General features: G+C 36.5%; 1 protein-coding gene across 18 annotated transcripts; it reads left to right on the forward strand.

The window, feature by feature from the left end:
- On the forward strand, positions 1-26,140 carry PHYLLO (2-oxoglutarate decarboxylase/hydro-lyase/magnesium ion-binding protein). Of its 18 annotated transcripts, none has more exons than XM_088848883.1 (30): positions 2-287; positions 370-573; positions 1,269-1,486; positions 4,912-5,029; positions 5,278-5,394; positions 6,357-6,461; positions 6,672-6,731; positions 6,897-6,965; positions 7,810-7,914; positions 8,157-8,351; positions 10,660-10,758; positions 11,815-12,384; positions 12,793-13,017; positions 13,584-13,886; positions 18,254-18,321; positions 18,621-18,779; positions 19,614-19,739; positions 19,984-20,115; positions 20,198-20,338; positions 20,967-21,122; positions 21,243-21,512; positions 21,596-21,763; positions 22,678-22,821; positions 23,178-23,639; positions 23,888-24,187; positions 24,283-24,440; positions 24,844-24,951; positions 25,142-25,365; positions 25,443-25,666; positions 25,761-26,140. In XM_088848883.1, the coding sequence occupies exons 1-20, from the start codon at positions 117-119 to the stop codon at positions 21,019-21,021; spliced, it is 3,240 nt and encodes a 1,079-aa protein (XP_088705009.1). In that variant the 5' UTR covers positions 2-116; the 3' UTR covers positions 21,022-21,122; positions 21,243-21,512; positions 21,596-21,763; positions 22,678-22,821; positions 23,178-23,639; positions 23,888-24,187; positions 24,283-24,440; positions 24,844-24,951; positions 25,142-25,365; positions 25,443-25,666; positions 25,761-26,140. The 18 variants fall into 18 exon arrangements, with proteins under 18 accessions (XP_088705015.1, XP_088705016.1, XP_088705017.1 ...); XM_088848882.1 differs by having other exon boundaries at positions 25,465-25,666; XM_088848884.1 differs by having other exon boundaries at positions 25,465-25,666; positions 25,833-26,140.
- Positions 26,141-27,821: the final 1,681 nt, after the last annotated feature.

The raw sequence follows: 27,821 nt of genomic DNA on the forward strand, positions 1-27,821 counted from the left end.
CTCTCTGCTTCACTTATCTTACTACTCTGTGTCATTTTTCTCTTCTTTGCGTCGCTTCGATCTCTCTCCATGTAACCAAAAGCTCTTCTTTCCCGCTGTTACTAAGTACCATAAAAATGGCAGGGATATTGTTGCATAATTGCACCATTGCTATGAGTATCCCCAACTGCACGACCCTCCGGAAGCCGATTCCTCGGACCTCCATTGCCTCATCCTTTCTTCACAGTTCTTTTCAGAAATGTACTCTCACCCGGGTCTTACACTCCAAATTAAGCCCCAATTCCAAGGTTTCTTTTTTTTGTTGAAATTCCAAACTTCTCATATTTCATCTCCCGTGGGCGTCATTCTAATGCATTGGTTTTTTCACAGATGATCAAGGCGATGGGCACTGAGCCCTCAGGTTTGAGTGGATTTTCGGGATTGGGTGGCTCAGATTTGCCTGTCGAGCTTTGTGAGACAAGGAGGCTCCCTCCTGCTCTCACTTTTCGGGATGCTGTGGATAAACTTAAAATGGCAATTGAAGAGCTAAAGTTGAGACCCCCATGTTCAAGGAGTGGAGTATTGAGGTTTCAGGTAAAGAGAATTTGTGCCTTTTTTTAGAGAATCTGTTAATCTTGGTTGTTAAGTAAAACCAGTTTCAGAAAATCTCAATTGTGAAGATTTGGAACCAAAAGGTTCCTGTTTTATTTCAAAAGGTTGGTTCCCTCCCCCCCGCATCAAAAAAAAAATTAAATCTCAATTGTGAAGATTTGGAACCAAAAAGCTCCTGTTATATTTCAAAAGGTCGGTCCGCCCCCCTCTTGGAGTACTGGACTAATTATACTATTGCAATTTAATACAATTCAATCAAACTTAATGGACTATTTAATTTGTGGCACTTTTGACTTTTTGTTTTTTAATATTTCTTATGCAATGTATGTTTTCATGTTCAAATTTCCTCAGTATCATTGGGTTTAAAAAAATTAAAATTGAACTTATGTAGAAGGCATACATCGACAAATATTTATTTCATTTTTCTACCCATTTGACATTCTTTTGCGTGATTGATTCTCTTCTCCATTATGTTAAAAGCTTAAGATTACAAAGTAACTTACATTTTATTTGATATGGATATGAGTCAGCAAAGTGTGTTCTATGTCGCTGTAAATTCTAAGGATTTCTCGTTTGTGAATTGCTTACCTCTGCATTTTGTTGTTGGCACATACGTTCGCTTTGTTTTTTGTATATGATAGTAGCAACCAACACCATCTCTTTTCGGAAAATTTTAGGTTCCTTTGTCCTCCAGTGTGAAGGCCTTCGACTGGCTTGCACTTCAAACATATTCTCTCGAGGGTCCTCAATTTGGCGTTCATAGAGATGATTATGAATGTTATACAAGTGAAAAGGGTCTGATAAGTGAAATGCTTGGAGTTGCTGGAATTGGAGCTGCAGTTTACTTTAGGGGCACTGATTCTTTTTCATCCCAAGAGTTGTATTCCATACAGAGGTCATTGATCTTCTTCTCTCTTTTTCTTAATGCATATTACATAGGCAAGGAAATGGAATTGAAGTTCAGAAAAATGATAGAAAGAATTGGGACATGCATGTGTGGACTTAAATCACTTGCAAAGTTTTGTTCCTAGGCCAAGTCCAATTAGTTTTCTTAATTTTTTTCAAACAAATTTATGTTTTCTTCCTTTTAAAGGTTCAGGAGCTTGTTGAATCTTTAATTTGTTTGTACGTTGCAAAATTTTGGGATTCATCATATTTTTATTCAATATGGAGAAAGAGATATGGTATTGCTAACTTATGCTAATTGATGAAATTTTTTGAAGAAAGCATAACAAATTATTAAAAGGAAACTGTCTAGATCTATATTGGATAGTTTGTCATTTTGTCAGTCATTCAGATTTCTCGTGCTAGTTTGACAAAGCAGGCCTGTAGGTTGGATAGCTGATTCCTCGAAGCCAGAAAATTCTTTTGTAACTTTACGCATCAGTTCTACTACTCCATTATGTGCTTCCATCCTGATGTCATATTTATTAGTTCGGAGATTCAAATAGCTCCAAAGAAGAGATACAGCTAACAATCAAAAAGAAAAGAAGGGAGACGCTCTTTGAAGTTACCTTGCAGTGAACGCTTTCATCTTGTGTGGTGGAAAGAGGAGTTCATGCTGAGGGTTCTTGAATGTAATGTTATTATATTAATTATCTTATTATATTTAGATGTTGTTGGTCTATGGTAATGAAAGAGGATGGGTTGTAAATGGGGGGATGCCAGGAAATGGAAAATGTCTTCAAGACACTGATGCGTGTTAGTGTTCAACACAGATACATGTTTCAGAGATGCCAACTTCAAAATTGCGCTTTAAAATTTGGGCCGGGGAGTTGGAATTCTAAGTAAAACCAAATATTTTTGTAGTGCCATTTAAAAAAATACGGTAACCAGAACTGTCTTTTTTATTTTTATTTTTTGATAAAGTTAACTTTTAAAATATATATATAAAAGAAGTATAGAGTTTACGGAAGAAATGCTTTCCACAGGCGGAAAGCTAACAGAACCCTTATGAAAGGGGGGTGATAAAGAGTAGAATCCAAAAACATCTCTTTAAAGGTTACAGTGACAATAAACAAAGCAACCAGAAATGTCCAAGCTTATGAAGTTTAAAACACATATGTCTTGTCCTTGGTGTTTCGACACATGCCAAGAACCATGGACAGGACTTGCGTTTCCAAGTTACGTAGCAAAAGGCATAGGTGTGGGACGAAGATGATGAAAGAGGGTAAGCAGTTGAGGGCCCGGGAGGCAAGCAAAAGTGTACTCAACATCTTTGGTGAAGGGATCTAATTTATATAGTGACAGGAAGTGTTTATTTTCTATGGATAAGTTGGGAACGGATGACATTTTGGAGTATGGCTGTTGTTCGACGGTCACCATATCTGTTAATCTTCTGTAAATGGTACACATTATTTTGATAGAAGTACAAGATGGGTGTTGGTTCTTTAAGGGATTTTCTTCTGAATGAAATGGATGATCTCTAGAATTTTTTCTGAAGGGTAAGGTATGTATGGTGTTTTATGTAAGTGCAAGATGTGAGATGACAGTAAGGATGAGTTATTTTGGTGTACAGAATTTAAAGAAGGAAAGTGCCTCCTAGAGACTGATTCTTATCACTTGGTTGGGTTTTAAAAATATGATGTTGGCAGTTGATCAGCTGCATCTTTGGGGGGTCCAGATTCCCAAAGAATGTTTTGTGTAAAATGGCAGAACTAGTGTCAAATCTATTTTATAAGTGAAAAATATGGGGCTAGGGAATGAGGGAATGGTCACAGTGGGTTTCTACAACTTACTTTATGATACTTGTTTCATTAGAATGTCGTACATGCAATGGAATCGAGGGAAGTGCATTGCTTTGGTGGTCATGCATGTTAGCCCCATGAGCACATCTGTAAAAAATGGGACAAGTGTATATTTAAGACAACATTGAATATGAGTGACCAAAATCTTGCTTGTTTATTAGGCCGTGTTACAAATACTGTTGAAGACACCAGCAAATTTAATTCTTTTGGACCCAAATTGGCCTAGCTTTTAGCTGTTTGGTGTTGGACACAAAAACCCAAAAGGACTAGATTGAGCAGTGAAAATTTGGTTTTCTAGGTGATTGGCTCAAGCTTTCTTCATTAAACTGGCCTATTGAGTTGGTTGAACCTCAAAGTGTTGTGTTATTCATTCTTTTAGTATTTTTAATTATAAATTTCAAATGGTTTGATACGTGGGTGAACTGGTTTGTTTACTTTCGCTTACATCATTTTGTTGCTTGACTGGTTTTGATTATGCTATAGTCAACAAAGATGTTATTCTCAGGACGTAAAGGGGCTTACTTTATGCAATGACAAGTTTTGGATCTAAGTCTGGCCATGAGGTGGAGTGGGAAAAAAGTTTCCTTTTGGGGTTCTTAATCTGCTTTTGGCATTCGGGTAGGTGTGAGAAAAATGAATTGTTTAGAAGAACGATGGAAACTAGTAATCAAGTCACGTGGCCTTGGGTCCAATGGTGTGATAAGTGATGTGCATGAGGGTGGTTGACTATATGAAGTTTGTCTTCATGCAAAACTCAATTGACCTAGCTTAGAGAGGAAACTGACTTTTCTGTTTCATTCATTTCTATTACTGCTCCCAAGTGGGGATGGCGATCCCAATGTTGCTCAATCACAAAGGAATTATAGTGTTTAATAGCGTGATATTTGTGATGTGAAGATGGTTCCTTTTGAAGGAAATGATAGAGTGAACTTGTATGGTGTCCCCCCAGCTTAAAACCATGGCTAGGAAGGGACCCTTTGAACCCCAAATTTTGAGGATAATCCTTGCTCATCCTAGTGCCCAAGCTACAAAATAAACTTTTAATTCACACTCTAGAAGTGCCTGAAAAATATTGCTTCAACAGTGAACATAGACTGTTCTTTTTCTAGAAAGTCAAATCTAGGTATAAAGAAATCAAATTTAGTTTATTAGTTATTTATTTAGGCAATATTCAGGTCTGGGGTAAAAAAAATATCCCTAAGGTGTAAATCGGCCATTTTAGAACACCTGAAATAGATGTTCTCTATTTATTGCATTTTCTATTTTTTTTTCTTTCAAAAAACTTTCACTATCTTTTTGGGCCCAGACAAATGTCTCTAAGGCCCTCATAAACAATGTAGGCTGGACTAAATCTTTTTCCTTCACACACACTCACACACCACAGCCACACATATAGCTAAATAAAACACTACTTTCTGTAGTTAGATTAAAATGAGGTTCTTTCTAGGATATGTTATATATGTTAGGAAGATCACAATTTAATGATCCAAGTTGTTCATGTGTAAGTGTGTATCTTTGATTTTTGAGAGAAGTTTGTTAGGGTGCTTCAGTTCCATAATTGATGTTTCTGCAGATTTCTTTCTTTACAATCACCCTCTGTAAGGGCATTTGGATTGGTATGTCAAAGCCCAATTAATGAAACAGCTGTTATGCAGCATGAGATTGGTTCATTCTACTTCTTTATTCCACAGGTAAAATTACCACATTTTATTTAATTTTTCTTGGCTAGTTTATTTTCTTTCATGCCTTTGCAACCACATACTTTTTTGATGATGAGTCAAACTTTTCTCCTCGAATGTTTTTTTGTCTTCCATATGCGATGTTAGCACTTGAGAAGTTGAACTGTAGGTGATTGTCCTGTTTCTTAGATTGGTTCGTGGTTCTTCTGTACCTAACTCACTGGACGGAAGCATGATATTGAGGGACTTTATTTCAACAGATCGAGGTAGATGAACTTGGGAACGTCTCTATTATGGCAGGAACATTGGCATGGGATGTCTTGTTGCACTATTCCTTTGAGGAAGCAGTTAATGCTCTTGAATTATCTCTCTCCAAGGTATGGTTGTCATTGTTAAATTTGTTTATTTTCAGACTTGCTTTCTCCTATGCTATTAGCATCTTATATTTTAGATAGTAGGCTTCAAATATCCTGAAATTATGGCAGATATATTTATGTTATAAGTCATCGAGCATGACACCCATATATTACTCAAGAGAGACTGTTTTTACCTGAAGTGCATCAGGAAATTGAGACATTTATTCTTGCAGATGCTGTGCCTCGCATGATATTAAATACTGAGTTGCCACCATTTGTTGCCTCCATTGAAATCATATGGCTTGAGGTCCTATTAACACAGTCGTTTGTTGCGATCTACACCCCCTCATCGAGATGTATCTGTTCAATCCTAGTAACTGGCAAATTATTATTCCTTGACAGGACCAGCACATTAATGTTGGCTCTCATAGTAGATATAGGTTAATTGATGACGTTCCATACATCTCTCTAGCGGAAGAAGTTGCAGCTTTATTTACCAAGTCGCAAGGACATTCATCAGAAAAAATAAGTCGCTTAGGACGTGCATGACTACTTGATGAAATAATTGTTACTCATATCATTTAAGCTTCAGTTTGAGACCCTTTTTTTTTAAATTTGAGGGATTTGATATGCTTGTATATTATATATACTTTGTATTTGTACATGCATCTACTGTATGTAATTTTTTATGCCATTTTAATATGTTGACCTAAATGGAAAACTTAAGTGGTATTTTAGTTCTGATGTATTCCCTTACATTGGGACTTCGGCCTTATTAGTAAGAAGCTTTTAGATTTAACGCATATATTAGGCCATGAAAAATATTTCCTTCCGGTGACTCTTTTTTTCCCTTTTTTCTTTTTGCATAATCTCTTTTGTGAACTTTCTATGAATTATTTCTCAACTAAAACTCTACCTATGATGAATTTTATTGGGAAGTTCGGTTTGCTACATTCTTATTCGTTTTGCTATTTATATTTCAGATGGTTTATTTTGTTTCACCAACAAAAAGGACCTTTTCCTCCAAGTGGTTAACTGGAGATAATCAAAAGTCTGATTTGGCAGAAGGGAAGTCAAATGTTAAAATGGTATACATTAATCTATGAGCTTGGTTTTCAATTGATCTATGGTTTCAGTTTTATTGCTGTGCATTGTTTAGGATGTAAACAAATGTCCAATTTTGAACACTACGAGTTACCCTCTGCTGCTTGGATGCCTGGTTGTAGGGCGGTTTCAGACTAGTGATGAACTATTAATATTATGTTTAGAATTGATGGTAGCCTCTTCAATTCATTTAGGTGTGTCTTTCCGCATATGCTCATCCTGAAAGAAGTACTGGAGCAGATTATTTGACACTGGTATTCCCTTTAACCTGGTAATAATAAATTTGTGATCCCTTTTTCACTTTTTGGCCCCATGAACATTGTATTACTTGCCTTCTCTTATTCTACTATTGGAAGTTTAGCACTTCATAGTGTTTTTTCACAATGTGATGAAATGGATTTGTTCATGGATTTTTGTAGGAGCAAGCTTCTACTTTTGATAGGTTTTATTTCCAGCTCTCAAGGGGTAGTGCCTATAGCCAGAACATGGTATGGTATGCGCACATTCTTCAACTTCAAGATTTAGTCACCTTATTGGCATAAGCACTAAGTGAGTTGATACCATAGTTATCAAGACCGTGTCGCACCACCTAGTCCGGTCTATAGCAAAAATCTAGTTTGGCTGAAAACCTGTCAAAGTCAGTGTTTGACTAGTTTTGGTGGTCGGACCATTCGATTTGCACGAGTTTGGCTGGCTAAACAAAGTTGAGAAACTTTTTTCTAATATATTTGACACTTTCAAACTATTATTCCCATTTTTTTAAAAAAATGTGGTCCAACTAGTTCAAGTGATGATCAAACAGGTTCTAATAGGATCAAACCCCTCACCAATTTGGTGGCGGGTCCGGTACTAAAAACTATGCTTGAAACTCTTGAGGGGGATTTATCTTGTGAATCATATAATCTTCTTAAAAATATTGAATACTGGCTGTGTATTTCTGGTTAACAGAGGATTTGACCTTTATTAATTCAGTAATCCAAAATGTTAAAGTTGGCATCACGTATCTGTGTTATAAAATAGGGTAAATGCTATATAGGATGATGTGTATGCTATGCTAGCACGTACTAGGCAGTGCATCCATTGTCCATTCATTAAGGATGTTGGAGATGAATGGCTTGCACGAATATGTGGGACCAATGCTGGTATAGTGGTTCATCTCCATTGCCCTTCTGACTGGATTTTGACTGAGCTGTTGTGTACTTTCATACATTATGTGTACATAATGAGCTCCCATAAGGGTAAGATGTTAGTTGCTTTTAACTGAAATGAAAGAAGCACCATTTACTAGTTGTAGTGATGGTTTTTTTCTCTTGTTTCACTTTCCTTTCTTAGATTGATACTACCCTCGATTTGAATTCCTCTGTAAAAGAGTGTTCAAACATCAATTCTTTGTGGGCATCACTTATCGTTGAAGAATGCTGTCGTCTGGGCTTAAAGGTTAGCATTACTGTTAATAGTGTAGATAGTCAATTGTTCCTGCAAGAACCAAGTATCGATAATCAATTCACGTACACTTTTTATTTTTGTTCTTTTAAGATTTTGCTACTGATAAAGGAAAGGAAAATATCTATAATCAATTCACATACACTTTCTATTTTTGTTCTTTTAAGATTTTGCTACTGATAAAGGAAAGGAAAACAAAAGAACTGTCTCTAATCAACACCAATTTTATGTTTTAGTTCTTTTGCATAGCCCCAGGGTCAAGGTCCTCTGCACTTGCAGTTTCGGCAGCCAGTCATCCACATACAACTTGCATTTCATGTTTTGATGAGCGATCCCTTGCATTTCATGCTGTTGGTTATGCAAGAGGATCTCACAAGCCTGCAGTAATCATCACTTCGTCAGGCACTGCAGTCTCAAATCTTCTTCCAGCTGTAAGATGTTTGTCTTTCAAGTTTAACAAATGAACTTTTTAATTGGAATCGTGGTTACTTGGCATGGTATAATCACTGTTTTGGGACTCGGCTGAGGAGACTCGGACTTGGCCAAGTACTATGTACCAATTTATTATATATATTATGTATCCCTAATTATTATCACATGGGATCTAATTGGCTTTTTGGCTATTATGCATGCCTCAGCAGTCTCACATCTATGGTTCAAATCCCACCAGACATTTTTTAATTAAAAAATAGACATTTTTTATTTTTATTTTTTTTAAAAAATAAGCCTTGTCTTATTTTATTAAAAATAAACATTTATTAAAAGCTTAATTAACACTATTATGGTTTAATTAAACAACTAAAGAGGGGTTCATTTTTTTATTAAAAAAATAAGCATCATTATGGTTTAATTAAACAATTAAGAGGGATTCCCTTTGCTTATTAAAAAATTGGGCATCGTCATAGGTTTGAACACTGGTTCACAAAATGAGATGAGGCAAGAATTGATACCTCAACCTCTTCAAGAGGCCCCATATTCTTTTACCAGAATGCTACTTTAGTACTTGTGATAAGAATAAGTATCTTAATATATATATATATATATATATATATATATATATATATATATATATATATATATATATATATATACCATATTTCTTTTTGTTATTTCCTTTTTTTTTTAACATGAGGCCGTGTTATTGGGACTCGGTCGGATAACTCGCCTCAGCCAAGTTCTGAGTACCTTGGCCGAGTCGATTTTCTGAACAAGGGGTATAATATTCATTGTCCATCGTGGATTGATATTTTGAGGTTTTGGCATGTCAATATTTTGAATATCTTTTTTTGAAGGAATTAGGATGTTACTTTTCTGCAGATGCTTTTTTGTTTTGGTTTGACCTGAACTAGCTGCCAGGATACTAATGACTTGGCTAATGAGGTTGCTGGTATGGTGAATTCCAAATCTGAAAATAGCATATTTTGTTTTAAAATAGCAATCAGTGAACATTTAAAGCTTAATTCGTACAAAATAAACAACAACATCTTGTTGAGGGTGGTGCATGTGGTATATCTTTTCAGTTTTTTTGTCAAAATACCTGTAAACGGTTACTAACTTAACCCTTCATCCATTCTCATCTTAGTACTTTCTAAACAGCCCACGTAACAGTGCTTCAAAACTGGTTAGAAGGGAAATTTTCAATTTTGCCCCTCCACAAAATTAAAACAGTGCAAGTTAGTTTTCTAAAAGTGTTATTTATTTTTTTTGGAGGTACAAAATCACAGATTGCGAATTCAGCAGTATCTAACACATGGTCAGATGGAATCATTGAAATTAATAAAAAGGCATTTGGATAAGTGGTAGATTAGTAATATTTCAAGGTTATTTTTTATTTTTTTATTTTTTTAAAGGAAAAATATAAGTGTTCATGAGATGCCAACTTAAATCCCACATGGTGTCCCAACAACACATACTTATATGGCAGCAAACTTTGGTATTCACTTTTCTTTAGTATCTGTACCCGTCCCATACTATACAAGCCCACCATTTACAGCTGGCTCTCTTAAACAAATGTTGTGGATGTACAATGTTTGTTTGTTTGCATGTAATACAGCTTTTTAATTAATGCAAACTTGTCGGCAAGAATGCAATAGCTGAAGCAATCCTAACTGTCACCTGCCATTTAGCTTGGTCATTTTGTCTCCTCTCTAATGTCAGAGATCTGCACTGAACTCCGGTTAATGAGGGTACCATCCAGTTCTTCCCTATGTCCTATTTTTGAGGGCCTAGCTGGATCAGCCAGGGTTATGATATCAACTATGATGCATAGATACTTGGAACTGGCACTATATTCGTGTCTGGTACTTTGAAAACATTAATAGAATAACTTAAAAATGTTGTCCTAGCTGTGGCCATGCTTGTATCCATACATCATACGAGTCAATAATTTAAATCTCGGACTTGGGATTGAAGCCTGGCAGGGCCCATGACCGAGTCAGTGGGCCTGACTTGGCCTGAATCGCAACAAGATCTACCTATGGTCAATGTGATTGTTTGGTCTGGTTTTAATACTTTACTTACAAATATAAGTCCATGACTCATCTTGATGTTAATAAGGTGGTGCAAATTTTGTTTTCGTACTTGGTGCTCCACATGGTTGTGAGTGTTTCCTTACTGCAAAAAATGAAAGTAATAAAAGAAAAGAAAACGATAGCAACTTTTAGGTACAAATTCTCTTCAAAAAGGAAATTGTCTTCTGAAGATTTTTCTTACTAGTGTATTTATATGCTACACTCATAGGTAGTGGAGGCAAGCTATGATTGCGTACCAGTTTTGCTTCTTACTGCTGACCGTCCTCCTGAACTACAAGATACAGGAGCAAATCAAGCAATTAACCAGGTGAATGACAACATTTTTTTTTTGGGGATTCAAACTTCTCTAACAATCCTTTTTTTTCTTTGAATGCCATTTTTATATATTCATTCTTTACATTTTAGTTAGACGTATTTAGGATTTCTTTTGAGATATTGGTGCTGGTAGTTCTCAATGAAAAGTTGCAACATGAGGACCGTATCTGTAAAGGCCTTCGCAGTTGGGATATGGATTTATTTAGTTTATGTCCATAGATACCCAAAGAACCATGTGAGGGCGTTTGTTTTTCACAAGTTGAAAAATGAATGCTTGAAAATATGTCAAATCTGACTTTCATGATATGTATATTTATGTTGCACTTATCAGGACTATTGTTAAGTTGATTTTATTATAATTAGGGCGCTTTGGTAATTTGAAAGCCCCATTGTTTGTCTTGCATCATTAATGGATCAGAGGAAGGGTTGAATCTTGAGTCACAGAATCAGACATCCCACATTCCTCTCTCCCAATCCCCTTCAAATCTCGTTCCTGAATCTTGGAAAGCTAGTTCTAAAAGGCTAAATGGGCATCCCGGGCAGGCAGCAAACTGGACAATGAAACTTTTAAAAGGGATTGGGGGGGGGATAATATCTCAGATATAATGCCAGAAAGCATGAAAAATTTCTAACCAGATGCCTAAAGGAATATCCAAGGGACGGATATCTAGTCATCTGAAAGCTTTGGTCATAAAGCGGGCATTGCCACCAATTATTGGCTATACCCTTAAGATATCTGACATCTTGAGAAACCACTGTTCAATTTGTTGTAAGTTGAATGTCCTCATCTTTTAAGAAAAAAGGGGGAAAAACAAAACAAATATCAGAATCCTCCAAGTTCAACAATATATTATTGATGACACCTGCTAGTTCTGATAGTTTCACCCTACTTGGTTTTAGTTTAATTTATTGGATTGGTGAATTGGTAATTTCTAACTTATGGCTAATTATTGAGACCAACATTTCTTTTTTCGTTACTCCATTTATGTAATTTCTATTTCTTCAGTGGTAATTTCTATTTCTTCACTGATTCTTTCTCCTCATGTAGGTCAATCATTTCGGGTCATTTGTGCGCTGTTCCTTCAGTCTTCCTCCTCCTGATGACCGGCTTCCCGCAAGGATGGTACTAACAACAATTGATTCTGCGGTACATAGAGCAAGTGAAACACCCTCTGGCCCTGTGCATATTAATTGTCCTTTTAGAGAACCATTGGCAAGTATTCCAACCAAATGGAACATTGGGTGCTTAAAAGGTTTGGGGATGTGGCTTTTAAGGGAAGATCCCTTCACTAAATACCTTAGAATGCCACAATTTCTTTCAGATAAGGATTCAAATGATATTCTTGGTGATGCGAAAGAAGTTCTTGACATAATTCAGTTTGCTAACCAGGGCCTCTTACTAATTGGTAATAATAACACAGAAGACGAGATATGGGCAGCTCTTCTCCTAGCTAAGCACCTCTCTTGGCCAGTTATACCTGATATTCTGTCAGGTTTAAGGCTGCGAAAAATTATAGCAGCTCCCGAGGAAGAGGACTACTTATTTGTAGACCATTTGGATCATGCTCTTCTCGCAGATTCTGTTAGGAGGTGGGCCCAGCCAGATGTAGTAGTTCAGGTACAGTTTTTTTGTTTCTTTTGTTTCTTTTCTCTTTTTTTTTATCCTTTTGAATCTGCTTCTTTCTTTTTATTATGGGAAAGAGGATTCTAGAAACCAATTTTAAGTGGAAAAATTATAGTCCATTTGTTCATCACTGTCTGTTGAAATGGTGGATATTGATGGGAGAGAATGGTACCCATCAGAATGAGACATGACCCCAATTGGTGGGTCCCACTCTCTCTCTGTGTCATCATACATTTAAGTGATTGGTGCTGATCCAGCATGACTGTGATTTTAATATTTTCTAGTGGATTATATTTACGCTTTCCCTTGATTCTATATACACTATTATGGGCCAGATATATCATGGTCTGTAATTCTTTGGTGTAATTGTTTGTAACGGTTTTTCTGCTTTGACTATGGTAGATAGGTAGCAGGTTAACAAGCAAACGTATTGCTCAATGGTTGGAGGATTGCCAACCACATTCATATATTGTTGTTGATGAGCATCCCTTTCGCCATGATCCTTCTCATATTATTACACACAGGATCCAGTGTACCATTACTGAATTTGTTGACCCTATACTTAAACTCCATTGCCCAGTGAAGACCAGCAAATGGAGTAGTTGGCTTCAAGCACTAAATATGGCGGTATAGATTTATCTTTGCTAAGTTTTATCCTGTTCTAGTCTTCGTCAGGGCATTTGTATAATCATGGATGAAATGTGTCAATGGTTTAAAGAAACATGTGAAATTTAGTTTCGGCAATCATAATATAGTCCTTCATTCATAAATCTTTTGCCCCTTGTCTATATATATTTTACAACGTTGAATATTATCTACCAATGCAGTGTTCTGTTAAAGGACTCACTTGTGAGTTCTTTGTTACTCATTTTTTGACATGATTTCTATCATGTCTTCTTCTCTGCTCTGGCAAACAGATACTCCTACTGATGGTTCCATACTTCATGCATTGTTAGGTCATATAATTCATGCAAATAAGAAGCGCCTCATAGAAATCATTTACCATGTAAGGAAAGCTTCTGCATACAAAGAAGGGGCCAGATATAAGGGCATGAAATGTAAATGAACATATCGGAAAATGTACTTGATAGCAATAATTTTAGTCATTAAAAGTAAAAAATAGATCAGTTTCCTGTCCTTATTAGCAGAAAGAATGGTTCTGCCGTTGTTTGATGTGGTTTTCACAATTACAGATTGCATGGGAAATACGATTTCAGATTGATTCTGACGAATCATTAACTGAACCATACGTGGCTCAAGTGATTTCAGAAGCACTTTCTGGTGATTCTGCCTTATTTGTTGGAAACAGCATGGTGATAAGAGATGCAGATATGTATGGTTTGGGTTGGTTTAATTGCCCATCTGGCTCTAAATGTGAAAAGTGGAGTTTGGGACTACCTTGGGTTGGTATAAGAATAGCTGGGAATAGAGGAGCAAGTGGCATTGATGGTTTGCTTAGTACAGCTGTTGGTTTTGCCATCGGAAGCAATAAGCGTGTAAGTCAGTCGTAAAATTCACATGATTTTTAGGATACTTTTACTTCTTTTTTCCCATATTTGCTTGAATCCAGATGCTCCTTTTTTTTTTTTTTTTTCTTTTTTGCCTTGTTTCAGGTATACTGCCTTTTTTCTTTCTTTTGGATCCTTGTTAAGTTTCCTTAGATTTATGACGTTTACTTGCAAGTATTGTTCATTTTCTATGATATTGGTATGTAAGCTTAAGTGTTCTTGGATTGCACAACCAGAGTGTTCAAATTTGTAAATAGCACTTGTATGCCTTTACCAGTTGACCCTCTCCTGACAGTTGCCTTGGATCTGAAGTTTTTGTCCTATAATATGAGTATGATATGTTTTCTTTCTGGGATGGAGCATGTTGTGGTGTTAAATGTTTTAAGGATCTGTAGTTTGTGGATGTTAGCTTAGCTTAACTTGCTTATTTAGGGTTGCCCTATGCTTATTGTTATTTACTATTAAAGTATGCAAGTAAACTGGGAATGGTGGTTCATGGTACCATGGAAATGTCTGTAACTTTACATGGGTAATGCCTGTACTACTATTTTCTGGACCTATTTAGAGCAACCAAAGTATCATTGAAATCAAATTATCTAATTCCATAATTCATGTAATAAAAAGTGGACAAGACATATTTCAGAATCATTATCGGTATCCGATCCTTATCCCAACTATTTGGGCCAACTACATGAAACTTGTTTTGCCATTCCACTCTATGAAGGGCCATACCCTTAGTAAAACCATAAGTCATCATATCACTTCTTGTTACTTCCATCAATGTCCTTTTGAGCCTTCCCCTTGCCCTTTTAGAGCCTTCTACTTGAACTAAATTGCCCCTTCTAACTGATGTTGCACATGGCTAGCCCACCTAAGTCTTCTTTCCCTCATGTTGTCGCCTCTTGAAGTCACCCCTAAGCTCCCTCCGATGTATTCATTTATTAATTTTTATCCTTCTTGATTTGTCACTCATCTATCTCAACATCCTCATCTTAGCTACACTCATTATATAGATATGTTGTTTCTTGACTGCCCAACATTCTATCCCATAAAGCATGGCTGGTCTTACAGCCATCCTATAAAACTTTCTATTTAGTTTTATTGGTATGTGGCGATCACATAAAACTCCGGAAGTACTTCTCCACTTCACCCACCCAGTTCTAATTTTATGTGTGATGTCTTCCTCAATCTCTTTTTTCTTATGGATTATCAAACCTAAATATCGAAAACAATCTCTTTTTGGTACTTCTTAGCCATCAATCTTAACTACTACATTGGTTCTACTCTTATTATTCCATATATTCTGTCTTAGTCTGAAGAATTTTAAAACCTTTAGATTCCAAAGCTAAAGGTGTTCCTTGATACATATCGTTCCAATGGACTAGCAAATGATGTAGGATGACCAAGAAACAACCCTGGAGGAGTTGATTCTCTGCATGAAAGCAGCTTGTAAGGTGAACGATATGTGGGAAGCTCGCTTGCCTCCAACAATGATGAAATGACGCTTCGCCACTTGCAATATTCATGCATACTAGGTCCATAAATTTCTAACATTGTTGCCAAGCGTGAATCTCAACTTCTCCCTAGAAGTTTATGCTCTAATTTTATTGGCTAAATTGGTCTTGTCTCTTTTATTCAAGTAGTTAAGCTCAATATCAAAGATGAGCACCTCAAAACAGGAGCCAATTACTTGTAATTCTTTGATATCTTGTTATAACCTTCCCCATCTTCAATTCCTTTGAAAATTTTGTGGGATTTTAACTTTTGGGGGACCATTTGAATCTAAGGAGAAATATTGGGTTTCCGAAAAAGTGTAAAAAGAAGTGCTTCGAATCATGCTATTTGACTTTGACCTGTTTTGAAAATTTTCTAGAAATAGTTTTCTAGGGATATTACTTAAGTTGCGCATTTCCATTGTTCGATCCAAAATCATCATCATCATCAGAGCCTTTTTCCAACTATTTGGGGTCGGTTACACGAAGCTTGTCCGCCATTCTACTCTATCAAGGGCATACCCTCAATGAGGCCATAAGTCCCATATCTTTTCTCACTACTTCCAACTATGTCCTTTTGGGCCTACCCTTTACCCTTTTTGAGCCTCCACTTGAACGAACTCTCACTCCTAACAGATATATTACTGGGTCTGCATTGTACATGACCAACCCATGTAAGTCTACTTTCTCCTAGCTTATCGTCTATTGGAGCCACACCTGAGTTCTCATGATTGTATTCTTTTCGAATTCTATCGCTTGTTGTCTTGCACTCATCCATCTCAACATCCTCATCTCAGCTACACTCATCCTATGGGTATGTTGTTTCTTGACCGTGCAACATTCCACCCCATAACGTAAAGCTGGTCTTATAGTTGTTATAGAGAACTTCCCTTTTAGCTTCATTGTTATGTGGCGATTACATAAAACTCTGGTCTCACATCTTCACTTCGCCCATCCTACTCTAATTCTATGTGCGACATCTTTCTCAATCTCTCCATTTTCTTGGATTATCGACCCAATATATCGAAAGTGTGCTCTTTTTGGTATTTCTTGACTATCAATCTTAACTGCTTCTTTGTGTCTACTCCTAGTATTATTAAACTTGCCGTCTCTATATTCAGTCTTAGTCCGGCTAATTTTAAAACCTTTAGATTCTAGAACAGCTCTCCAAATTTTAACTTCGTGTCGACGTTGCTTCGGGTCTCATTGATCAAAATTATATCGTCTGCAAACAACATACGTCATGGTATCTCATCTTGTAGGTGCCTAGTTAAGTCGTCTATAATTAAGACAAAGCGGTGATTGGATCCAAAATCTAGGACCGAAATGTTTGTCTGCCAAAAAATCTTCTATTTATTTTGCACCTAAAAAAGTGAAATTGTTTATTCTCTCTACAAGCTAAAAAAATTAATTTCCCTGTCTGATTTCCTTAGAAAGCTAAACCAAAAAAAAATAAAACAAGTGAATAGAAAGTTCTGGCCCGGACTAAAAAGGGAATCTTTTCCCATCTCTCCCCTTCACCTTCTCTCTCTCTCTCTCTCTCTCTCTCTCTCTCTCTCTCTCACGTGCGCGCTCCATCCCCCCTCCCAACACATCTCTTTCTCTTTCTTGTTATTCTCCAAAATCCTTATATTTTGTTTCTCATTTCTCTGTCTATCTCACCCCATTCATAGAAATCTCTTCTACTTCCATCTAGCTCTATCCATTTCCTTCTCTCTCTATCACTACCATATTTCCCTTTCTAGATATTCATTGCATTTAACCCCTTTCATTGTGGAAATCTATCTTCCAGGTTGCATTCATATACTATCCAAACAACAAAAATCCATTGTACAAGAAATTTTTCTCAAGAAATGTATTTTACAAGAACTAGTGTTTTTTTTTTAGATAATAATTTTCCAAGGATCCAAAAGGGTTTAAATTTTTATAATGATGTTGAGCTATGGTGCAAGGATACTTTGTACGTGCTTATCATGCCAGTGTCGGCAAAATACAACATTGATACCAAAACCAGATACTGCTACTATAGTTCTAAATATAAAGATAGAATGCCAGAATATAAAAAAATAATATGAGGAATAGAATAATAAATTATCAAAAGTTATATGCATATATCGATGTGCCAGATACCTGCATCTATGTAATAAGCTATAATGAACATTATCTATGTCTCAACTAAGATCCTTGTGTCTATATGTGTGTCCCAGATTTTGGAAAATGCCAAGTTGTATCCCCACTTTCCATTTCTGTGTTTTTACCTGTATTTGTATCTGGGCTTCCTAGATATTGAGTGGCATTTATTCCCAATAAGAACTGTTGAGAGGACCATCAACCCCAAGAGGCTCTTCTTGGCTTCACCTGATCAAGGAATCCTGTATTCGAAACCATTTGGAAATATGGACTGACTTGTGCACACTGACATCTGAAAGATATGCTCGAGCTCATGATTATGTTCCATATCTTAGAAATAAGAATTGGGTGTGTGTTTCTATGCTATAATGAATTAACTTTTTTCCACTTACTGTTAAGGATACCTCATTGGAATGTGTTTTTGTGTTAACTGTCTTTGATTTACTTAAACGGGAGTAACGAAGATAGGCAGTAGACACCATGGTAATGTATGCCCCAAGTTTGATTTTGGACCTTGATTCGTCTTTCCTAGTGATATCCTTGCATCTACTGTTTTCCATACCACTAATGTTTTTATTCAGGACATTAGACAGTGGTTATTTATTTTTATTTCTTTTTCATATTACATATTGAGGAATCTAGAGGTATTTGATAGGTTTTAGTATTTCATAGGATTAGTATGTAATCCAGTTTTATCCTTTTTGTGATTGCTTGGTGGGGCGTTTTGTTCAGGTATTGTTGGTGGTTGGTGATATATCTCTTCTTCATGATACCAATGGTTTAGCAATTCTGAACCAAAGGTCTCTCTCTCTTTCTATCTCCCTCTCTCTCTTTATATATGTGTGTGTGCGTGTGTGTGTGTGTGTGTGTGCATGCGTGTGTGTGTGCGTGTGCGTGTGGGTGCTGTGTGTGTAATGTGGGTTGGTGTTTTATTGAGTCCATGAAATAGTTATGGAATAGACTATCATTATCTCTGTTATGTTCTTTTAGAGAATTTTCGCACCGCTGGACATTTTTATGTTCATTGGTTCCCTTATTTCTTTCTGTTTTTCTTTTGAACTAAAAGTACATAAGAGATCTTGTTTCTGGATTTCTGAAGGGTGCGGAGAAAGCCAATGACCATTTTGGTGATAAACAACCATGGAGGTGCAATATTCAGTCTCCTTCCAGTTGCTGACAGGACACGAAGTAGTATCTTAAATAACTACTTCTACACATCACACAATGTGTCAGTTCGCAGGCTCTGTGAAGCACATCGGTAATGTATCCAGGCATTAAATTTGTATGAATGTCAATCATGGCTTCCTGATGTGTTTGTGAGCTTTCTACCTGGGGGACTACATGTTACTGTGTTGTCATGGCCATGGACAGGATGGGCTATCGTATGCACAGGCATGAAATGCTTCATTTCTGTCAGTAAGAGCAGATAATAAATTGACACAAAAATTTTAGATTGTGAAATTGATTATTAGACTTAGAATGCATTGATCTAGTTTCATTATTCGAATCCTTGAATGAGTCCGCTATTTTCTCAGTTCCAAGTTTTGAGCAACTTAACGGTCTTCCTTGCCTCTAGTGGTTGATGTCACATTGATTTTTCCACAGTTTGCCTCTGTTTGTTCATCTCAAAAAAAATTTACTTGGAAAAAAAAGGAAACTCTTTTTTTTTTTTGGACTTGTTAATAGAGTGGAAATGCTCGACTTCAAAAGGGAAACATAAACTCTTTTGTAGAAATTTAAAAAGAAATTAGGTACTTGAGATGCATCAGGCGTAATATCTCAAAGTTTGGTATTTTTTTTAAACTACTAGTGTGGCTTGTGATTTTGTGATTCTTCAATGGCTAAGGCTAGTGCAATCCTGACTGTTGTGAAACTTAGCCAATTGGTCATCTCGGTGGTTTTTTTTTAGTGGTCTTCTTCAATGGTATTTGATAGGAAGTGTGGGTTCCTTGTTTGACCAGATCTTGACGTTTGGTGCAGAAACTTTTCTTTTTGCCATACCTAAGAGACATTGGACGAGTTGCCAAGCAAATGAAATGTACTAGGATTACTTCTCTTTCTGAAATCAAATAAGTATTGTAGCACTGTGCAGATTGAAACATGTGCAAGTGAGGACAAAACGAGAACTCCAACATGCTCTCAGTGTATCTCACCAAGGACTGACTGACAGTATCATAGAAGTGGCCAGCAGCATCAAAGATAATGCTGCCTTTCACAGGTCCTTTTAATTGATTCCCCCATCCCTCCCTCTTATCCACTTCTCTTCTTTTCTCTCCCTCCCTCCCTCCCTCCCTCCCTCCCTGTGTATGGGTGTGTTTATTTGCATGCACACTTTGAGGGGGTGTAGTGCGATGAGGCATCCCACTATCTCTCAAACAAGGGACATTTTTCCCTGCCCTTTCCCTATGTTGCAAATATTTCTTGATTAGTTCCTTACCCAAGATTTTCTGTGCTTGTTACAGAGTAGTTCAACAATCAGCGGGCCTAGCAGCAGAGCATGCATTAGACATCCTTTCAAGACTCTCAAAGCCAGAAGTTTCCATGTCTGGTGTTTCTCTATGCAAGATTCAGTCGATGGAGTATTTGTTCTATAGGTATATATGGATCTTCAAATTAAAAATCTATTTGAATCAAGTGTCTGCATGTCTGGTCTCTAATGTTTGAATTTGATCACAGAATTCAACTTTGCAGCCCACCCACATATGCTACATCCAAAACAAACTCCAAGATGTTCAATAGAGAAGGATATGTTTTAACAGTAGCTTTTGAAGATGGAAGTACAGGAATTGGTGAGGTGGATGACTCCTATCCTTTAAAGTACGTAGAGTAAGGAGTTTATAATCATCTGAAAAAAATAGTACAACAGAAAGTGCATTGGAAGAAATGGGCACGATGATAACTTCTAATAAAAAGTTATCATATTTCTTATGCATCCTCATGGATAAAATTCACTTGGTTTTGTTTAGTGCCTATTTTTCAGTTGTTAAGGGATGATTTTGAAGTTGCAGTGATAACATGGGATGAAAATGAAATTGAAATATTCATTTGAAACTTCAAAATCACAAATGTGTATTTTATAATCATCAAAATATTCATCTTCGCATAAATATCCATCACCAGGACTATGATTAGGCGCACTAGCATATGAAGTCACATTCTTCTTTTCCTGATCTGCGCATACAAGTTGAAGGTTTTATGTACATCAATCATTGTTTTAATGTTGTTATACCTTAACACTTCATGATATCGCAACTAATGAGTACTTGATGAAATAATTAAATTGTTGAAGTTTCCAGTAAAAATAGCATGCATGGTTCAAATTTGTGTATTTTTCCCATTTTCACCCAACACATTAATGTGATATTTGCGATGTATGCACTGCATGGTTTTATCTTCCATCAAAACAGAACCTGAAATTTGGCATACGATTTTAATTTTGAAACAGGTTGCTCCCGTTGACATCCACAAGGAGGATCTATTGGCTGTTGAAGAGCAATTAAGATTTCTTCTTCATATAACGAAAGGAGTTGAGATCAGCTATTTGTTACCTATGCTGAATGGTTCCTTTAGTTTATGGCTTTGGAGATGCCTAGGACTCCCGGTGGGTGAATCTTCTGGCTTCTTTTTTTTTTTTTTAAATCCTTTTTTCTCTTTTGCATGCTTGTTCTCCATAACCACACTGTTCTATGAGCACCAGTAATAACATCAGGATCTTGTTCAGCATGATACAGTATCTCCCAGTGTGAGATGTGGTCTTGAGATGGCAATACTCAATGCATTAGCAGCCAGACACGGCTCTAACATGTTGGAAATACTTCTCGACTCTAAAAAGTATTTTAAATGTATGAACATGGGTAAGGCAGACCCTATAATTTATGACAGACAGGGAGTGCAGACAGCTGCCCTTCTAGATTCTGATGGCTCACCTGAAGAAGTGGCTCAGCATGTGGCTCAACTTGCTGAAGAAGGGTTCACTACAATAAAATTGAAGGTGCTCTCTCTCTCTCTCTCTCTCTCTCTTGTTTGTAAAAGTTGAAATAGCTCAACGAAATGAGTATTGTGTTTTTATCATAGGTTGCTCGCCGAGCAAACCCCTCTGAAGATGTTGATGTTGTCCGAGCAATTCGACAGAGAGTTGGATATCAAATCAATCTTCGGGTAGACGCCAATCGCAGTTGGACATATGAAGAAGCAGTATATTTCGGATCAAGTGTGAAAGACTGTGCCCTGCAGTTTATTGAAGTATGATGAGCTTACTATATGAAATAACATGATACGAAAAATGTTAGTTTGTCTAGAACACAGTTGTCAGATTCACTATGGAGTCTTCTTCAGTTTGGTTAGAAAAATGAAGCAATTTTGTGCTTCGGCCGATTCAGGGGAAGACTATAGACTTTTTTTTTTTGATTTATAAATATATAAAAATAATGAAAAAATTAAAAATAAAAAATACTTTTATATAGATATTTATTTTCTTAGGTCAAATTCGGCCGAATCGGCCTGAAGCAGACCCGAATCTAACCGAAGTGGCTCGAATCTGACCGAAGCAGCAGCACCAGGCTTCGCTTCGCTTCAGTCTAGACCTAAAATCCGAAGGCTTTGGCCTCTTCAGCCGAAGTGATGCGAATTTGACAACACTGGTCTAGAAGATCTTAATGTTTACTGTAGCTGATATATATTCCTAGACCTCACTTTGAGTGCTTGTTAGTAACAAATGCAGGAAAATAGGCAGGCATGAGATATTCCATTGTGCTCTAATAATTAATTTATTGCGAAAGTGCTGCAAATATTGAAGCAAATGTTTGACTGAAGTTTTCTCAGTTAAAGTTTACTTAAACATTCTCATGATTCTCTGACCAAATTTACATCATTTATTTGTATTGGAGGTAGTGTAACAGCTTCTTGGGGTCGTTTCCACCTTGATGGATACCTATATCTCTATTAACAGAACAATGGCTCCATTATATCACAAATTCCAGCTGCTGCACTGTTATCCGAACTATTATAAAGAATAAATATTTCTAAAGAATTAATTACCACAGTTCATGCTTTTTGGTTTCCTCTATCATGCGGTAGAAACAGTCATACTGTAGTCATAGTCCAATTGGGCTTCTTATGGTCACCTCTAGATGGTACTAACTCTGATTGTGTACTAGGAACCCGTTAACTCTGAAGAGGATATATCAAGGTTTTGTGAAGAAACTGGCCTTCCTGTGGCATTAGATGAAACCATTGACAATATGCGAGGAGATTTCCTAGACAAGCTTGTGGAATTTGTACATCCAGGAATAGTTGCAGTAGTGAGTAATATGTTTTCAATATTAGAAATACAATGACATATTAAAAGCCAATGGACTATAGAGATATACTATTGCATGGTTCACCATCATCATCAATTGAACTTCTGGATGATGACAGTGAGTGAATGGGATCCACCTGAGCAGGTCATGATCCTATCTCCATCACTTTCCATTTGATGCTGATGATTCAGTTTGCTCTGGTTTTCTGTAGTTCATTTGATTTACATTATACCTTCCCATGATATAAAACTCTTTTTCTTCTTTCATGATTAGCAAATCATCTCCCTAAACAAAAATAGAAAGAAAGACATCACTCAGTTGATGGTACCTAGTCTTAATGTAATGATCTCTGTCAGGTGATCAAACCCAGCCTTGTAGGGGGCTTTGAAAATGCAGCACTAGTAGCAAGATGGGCTCAGCAGCATGGGAAGATGGCTGTCGTCAGTGGCGCATTTGAAAGTAGCATTTGTCTTTCATCATTTGTTCAGTTTGCTCACTATCTCGATCTGAAAAGCAGAGAAATTTGCAGAATGAGGAATCAACAATTAGGCCCAGCTATTTCCCATGGCCTTGGAACATTTAGATGGCTTAGTGATGATGTAACTACTGAATCACTCAAGTTCTGCTTTCACCCAAATGGTGGTGCAGTGGAAGCTTCTGTAGACGATGCCGGTCTCCTCCTTCGATCCTGCCAATTGAATCATGAAGCCATTCAGAAAAGCTACAAGGATGAACAGTTGAGACAATATACATTAGCAGGGAACTTTGATGGTTTCTCTTACTCCTTTAACGTGTGGGATACTGGAATCAGCCAAGATGTAAGTACTCAACTAGATTATGTGATCCTTTGAGGAAAACGTAGTTACTTGGGGGAAAGATGCTTGTTCTCTCCCCTTATTCCTACTGTAAATCTTCTGATCATAGGCCTATTTTTTTCTTTTCCATAATGGTTTTTTTTTATCAGAATGTTTAAGAGTTGGAGTAATTTGTGTTTACTTGATTGGGAATTTGGTTTAAATGGATAGTGGCTTCTACCTGTTGAGTTCAAAATAAATGGTTCTTGCAGAAGAAAACTGTTATTTTCCTGCATGGTTTCCTTGGAACTGGTGAAGACTGGGTTCCCATCATGAAGGCCCTTTCTACCAGTTCAAGATGTATCTCCATTGATCTCCCTGGCCATGGAAAGTCACAGATACAGAGGATTTCTAAAAATGGCAGGCCTCAAGGTTTGGCATTTTCATTTGAAGAATTTGTTGAAGTTCTATTGAAACTGATCCATGAGATTGCTCCTGAAAGGGTTGTTCTTGTTGGATATTCAATGGGAGCAAGGATCGCATTGTACATGGCCTTGCAATGTGGTGAGAAGGTGAGCTGAAGAATGATTTGAGGGTTATGTTTTGCTTAACCAAGTGACTATATCTGCTAGAATTTTGTGATTGAACTAATATGTGATTTTTCCAGATAGCTGGAGCGGTCATAATATCAGGAAGTCCGGGGATAAAGGACCCCGAATTGAGAAGGATCAGAGCTGCTCAGGATGATGCAAAAGCTGATTACCTTGTTGCACATGGACTAAAGAGCTTTCTCAAGTCATGGTATTCAGGAGAACTGTGGTTAAGGTAATTTTCACTTGGTGGCTTCTCTTTGAAACCTTAAAAGTGCCATAAATTTTATGTTTGCTAACAACTAATACGTTGAGAGCGATCACTCATTCATTGTGTGCCAATCAACAAGAAAACAAAATGAAAATGATAAGATATACTCGTTTCATTGTAGTCACTCATTTATTGAAACAATTTTGAGGGGTGCATAGATCCCTTGTTGTCTCTCTCTCCTTGAGTGTTATCAGTCAGGTTTCTTATATTTCTTACTTTGTATATTAAAATAAAATTCATTTATTTATATGTTTGGTATTAAAAGCGAGTTTTATGTAGTGGAAATGTTCTGTCTTCCATTTGTGATTGTCCGGAAAGTTACTATTGAAAAGTGAATACTTATGCGTGTCTCTGTTGCATTTGATAGCTTGAGATGTCATCCACACTTTGAAAGAACTACTCGAAGACGTATGCAGCATGGGGACATTGATGCATTAGCAAGAGCTCTGTCAGCTCTAAGTGTTGGGAGGCAACCGTAAGCTATGCTCATTTTTAATGCGAAAGGCTTGTTAATTTAAAATGTTGAATAGTTCATCTCTTGGGTGCATTTTGATAAATTTCCGTGTGTTTTTTAGTGCCAAACTGAAAATTCCTATGCATATTACATCTCTCTCTCTCCATTTCTGGGTTATCACTTATCAATGATTGGCTATTCCCTGTAATAGACCCATGTGGGAAGAAATGAAGACCTGTAAAAGGCCCCTACTATTAATAGTAGGAGAGAAGGATAAGAAGTTCAAGAGGATTGCACAGCAGATGAAAACTGGGGAAATTAGCAGAAGAACTGTTGAGGTTCCCAAATGTGGCCATGCTCCCCATCTCGAAAGCCCCCTCTGCGTGATCACTGCCATAAGCAAGTTCTTAAGAGAACTGTCAAATATTTGAAAAAGTAACTTCGTTATTTGATGAATATATCCAATTTTGTAAAATTCTTATGAAACTATTGCAAATCTTTTGGAATAACAGATATTTTTGTTGATATTGCCAGATGCCACCCGCCACTGCATTCTTTCTGAAAATTGGGAATTTTCTAGGAAACAAACTCATGGCTTTATCTACATGCTCAAAACTTGGATTCATAAGCTTGTGGAGTGTGACCGAAGGGCAAGGAGGTAGCTTCCGTTTGGATGGGCCCCACTAGAACACGCTGTTTTTGAATTCCCTCATAAATGACGATGCCGGATTATCGGGTAAGCCTTTATGATTCTTAATTTATTATGTTGTCATTGGTTAATACAGATTTACCCTTTATCGTTTGATTGGTTATGCCTCTCGCCATATCAGTGAATGCGTGCTATGGGTGGATGGGAGGTGTGGCCACTTCTGAAGAATGACGACGATGCTAATTGTTTGCAGCGACGGGTCATCAGGATTGTTTGAGGTGTGTTGGCTTATGAATACTCTGATTCTTCGCACCTTGTACCATTGCAAAGTGGTGCACAGCATGGCAGATATGAACATGAGAACATACACACACAACTTAGTTTCCTAGATGGTGATAGCTTTGCGCAGCAGGTGTAGATGAATTAAATGCTGATGAACAAAACAATGCTCTCTCTCTCTCTCTCTCTCTCTCTCTCTCTCCCCATGTGTCCATATGCATGTGTGTGTCCGTATATGTGTGTGCGTCACCAGTAAAATATATGTACAGTAAATGTTTTAAATCATCATCTCCGTCATAGCCTTATCCCAACTATAGTATAAGGTTTAAATGAAATACATAAAAAAAAATTCAACACAAAAAATATAGGTGGAGCATTGTAGCGGAATTGATACCACCACCTTGAAGTCAATTACTTTAGGGGATTATGCTCTTGATAAGTTCTCAGAAAAATAATAGAAATTATTTCAGTCAAATAAATAAATAAAGCATTACATATTCATCATGTATTGCATCATAGTACATTCATCGATTCTTTCAAAAAAATTGGAATAGAAAAGTTTTTTTTGAGTCTCCCACAAATGTCTACCCTGGTTTTCAAGGGTTTTAAGGACTCGGATTACATCCCTGATCACAGCAAATACATTTCCACCATTCTGGTATTCAAGGTATCACTAGAAATCCATTTCTATCATGTATCTATGAAGTTCGAGTTCGAAAAAAAAAAAAGTAGAATAAAGGGAAAGTTATATATACCCCCCATGACCGCACTTTCTAGACATGCCACCCTTGTATTTTTGACGCCACACCACTAACTCCAGTGTTATTTATTTTTGCATGTAACCCTTTAGTCATTTTAGGAGGTAAATAACCCCATGTATTTAAGGTTTCTCTCTCTAAAAACTTGAAAGTTGAAATTTTAGAGCGAGTAAGTATCTCAAAATTTTTAAAGAGAAACTATCAAATCTCAAATTTTTTGAGACTATTTTATAGAGAGGAGCTATTTTAAATTTCAAGTTTTAGAGAGCAAAAACTATTTCAAATATTTTTAGAGATAAACTATCTCAAATTTCAAGTTTCTAGAGAGAAGCTCTCAAAAAAATTAAAAACCTTGCGAGAGAGAGCAGAAATGGGAATAAATGTGGGTTCATGTATTGGGGGTGTTCGTCTTAAGAAAATTACTTTCTCACATGGGGGTTGGATGCAAAAATAAATAGTATTGAGTTAGAATTGTGGTTAAAGCAGTATTAGGGGTGGGCATGCCTTTTTTATCCAAGGTATTTGTAATTTTCCTTAGAATAAAATTTTTTTGAAGGATTGAAATAAAAAGCTAGAATTGACGATTACCAACACTATGTCTTAGGCTCAATTCCTACAAAAGGTAGGGGGTCATCTCTCCACTGACTCACCCAATATATATATATATATATATATATATATATATATATATGGAGGGGATTCCATATGCCCACGGGCTGATTGTTACAGTAAATGCTATGGTTCAGATTGAATTTGAGCCAATCTGACATGACAATTTCATTTCGTATTTGAAATTTAAGTTTTTTTCTACAAATCCAAATCATTAGAAATTTAAAGTGTTCATTTTTTTCATCAAGGCGTACCTAATAAAAATATAAAAAATAATAATTCGTAAATTTTAAATTGATCAAAATACAGTCGAAATGTTTGAGGGGTATTTTGGTCAATTTATATTTTGTGAACTATTTTTTTTATATTTTTATTAGATTCTACTATTTTTTAATAATAGATGCTCTAAATTTCAAGTGATTTGGATTTGTTGAAAAAAAAATGAAAATTCAAATACAAAATAAGATCGTGACTGTCAGATCGGTCCAGATTCAATTTGGGTTGTTGGCGTTTATATATATATATATATATATATATATATAAAGTTACTACAAAGCGCTTATAGGCGAAAATAAACAATGATTTCGTCTATCACA

The sequence above is a fragment of the Amborella trichopoda genome, chromosome 10 (assembly GCF_054954075.1).
Source record: "Amborella trichopoda isolate Santa Cruz 75 chromosome 10, AtrichopodaSantaCruz75HAP2 v2.0, whole genome shotgun sequence".
NCBI lineage: Eukaryota > Viridiplantae > Streptophyta > Magnoliopsida > Amborellales > Amborellaceae > Amborella > Amborella trichopoda.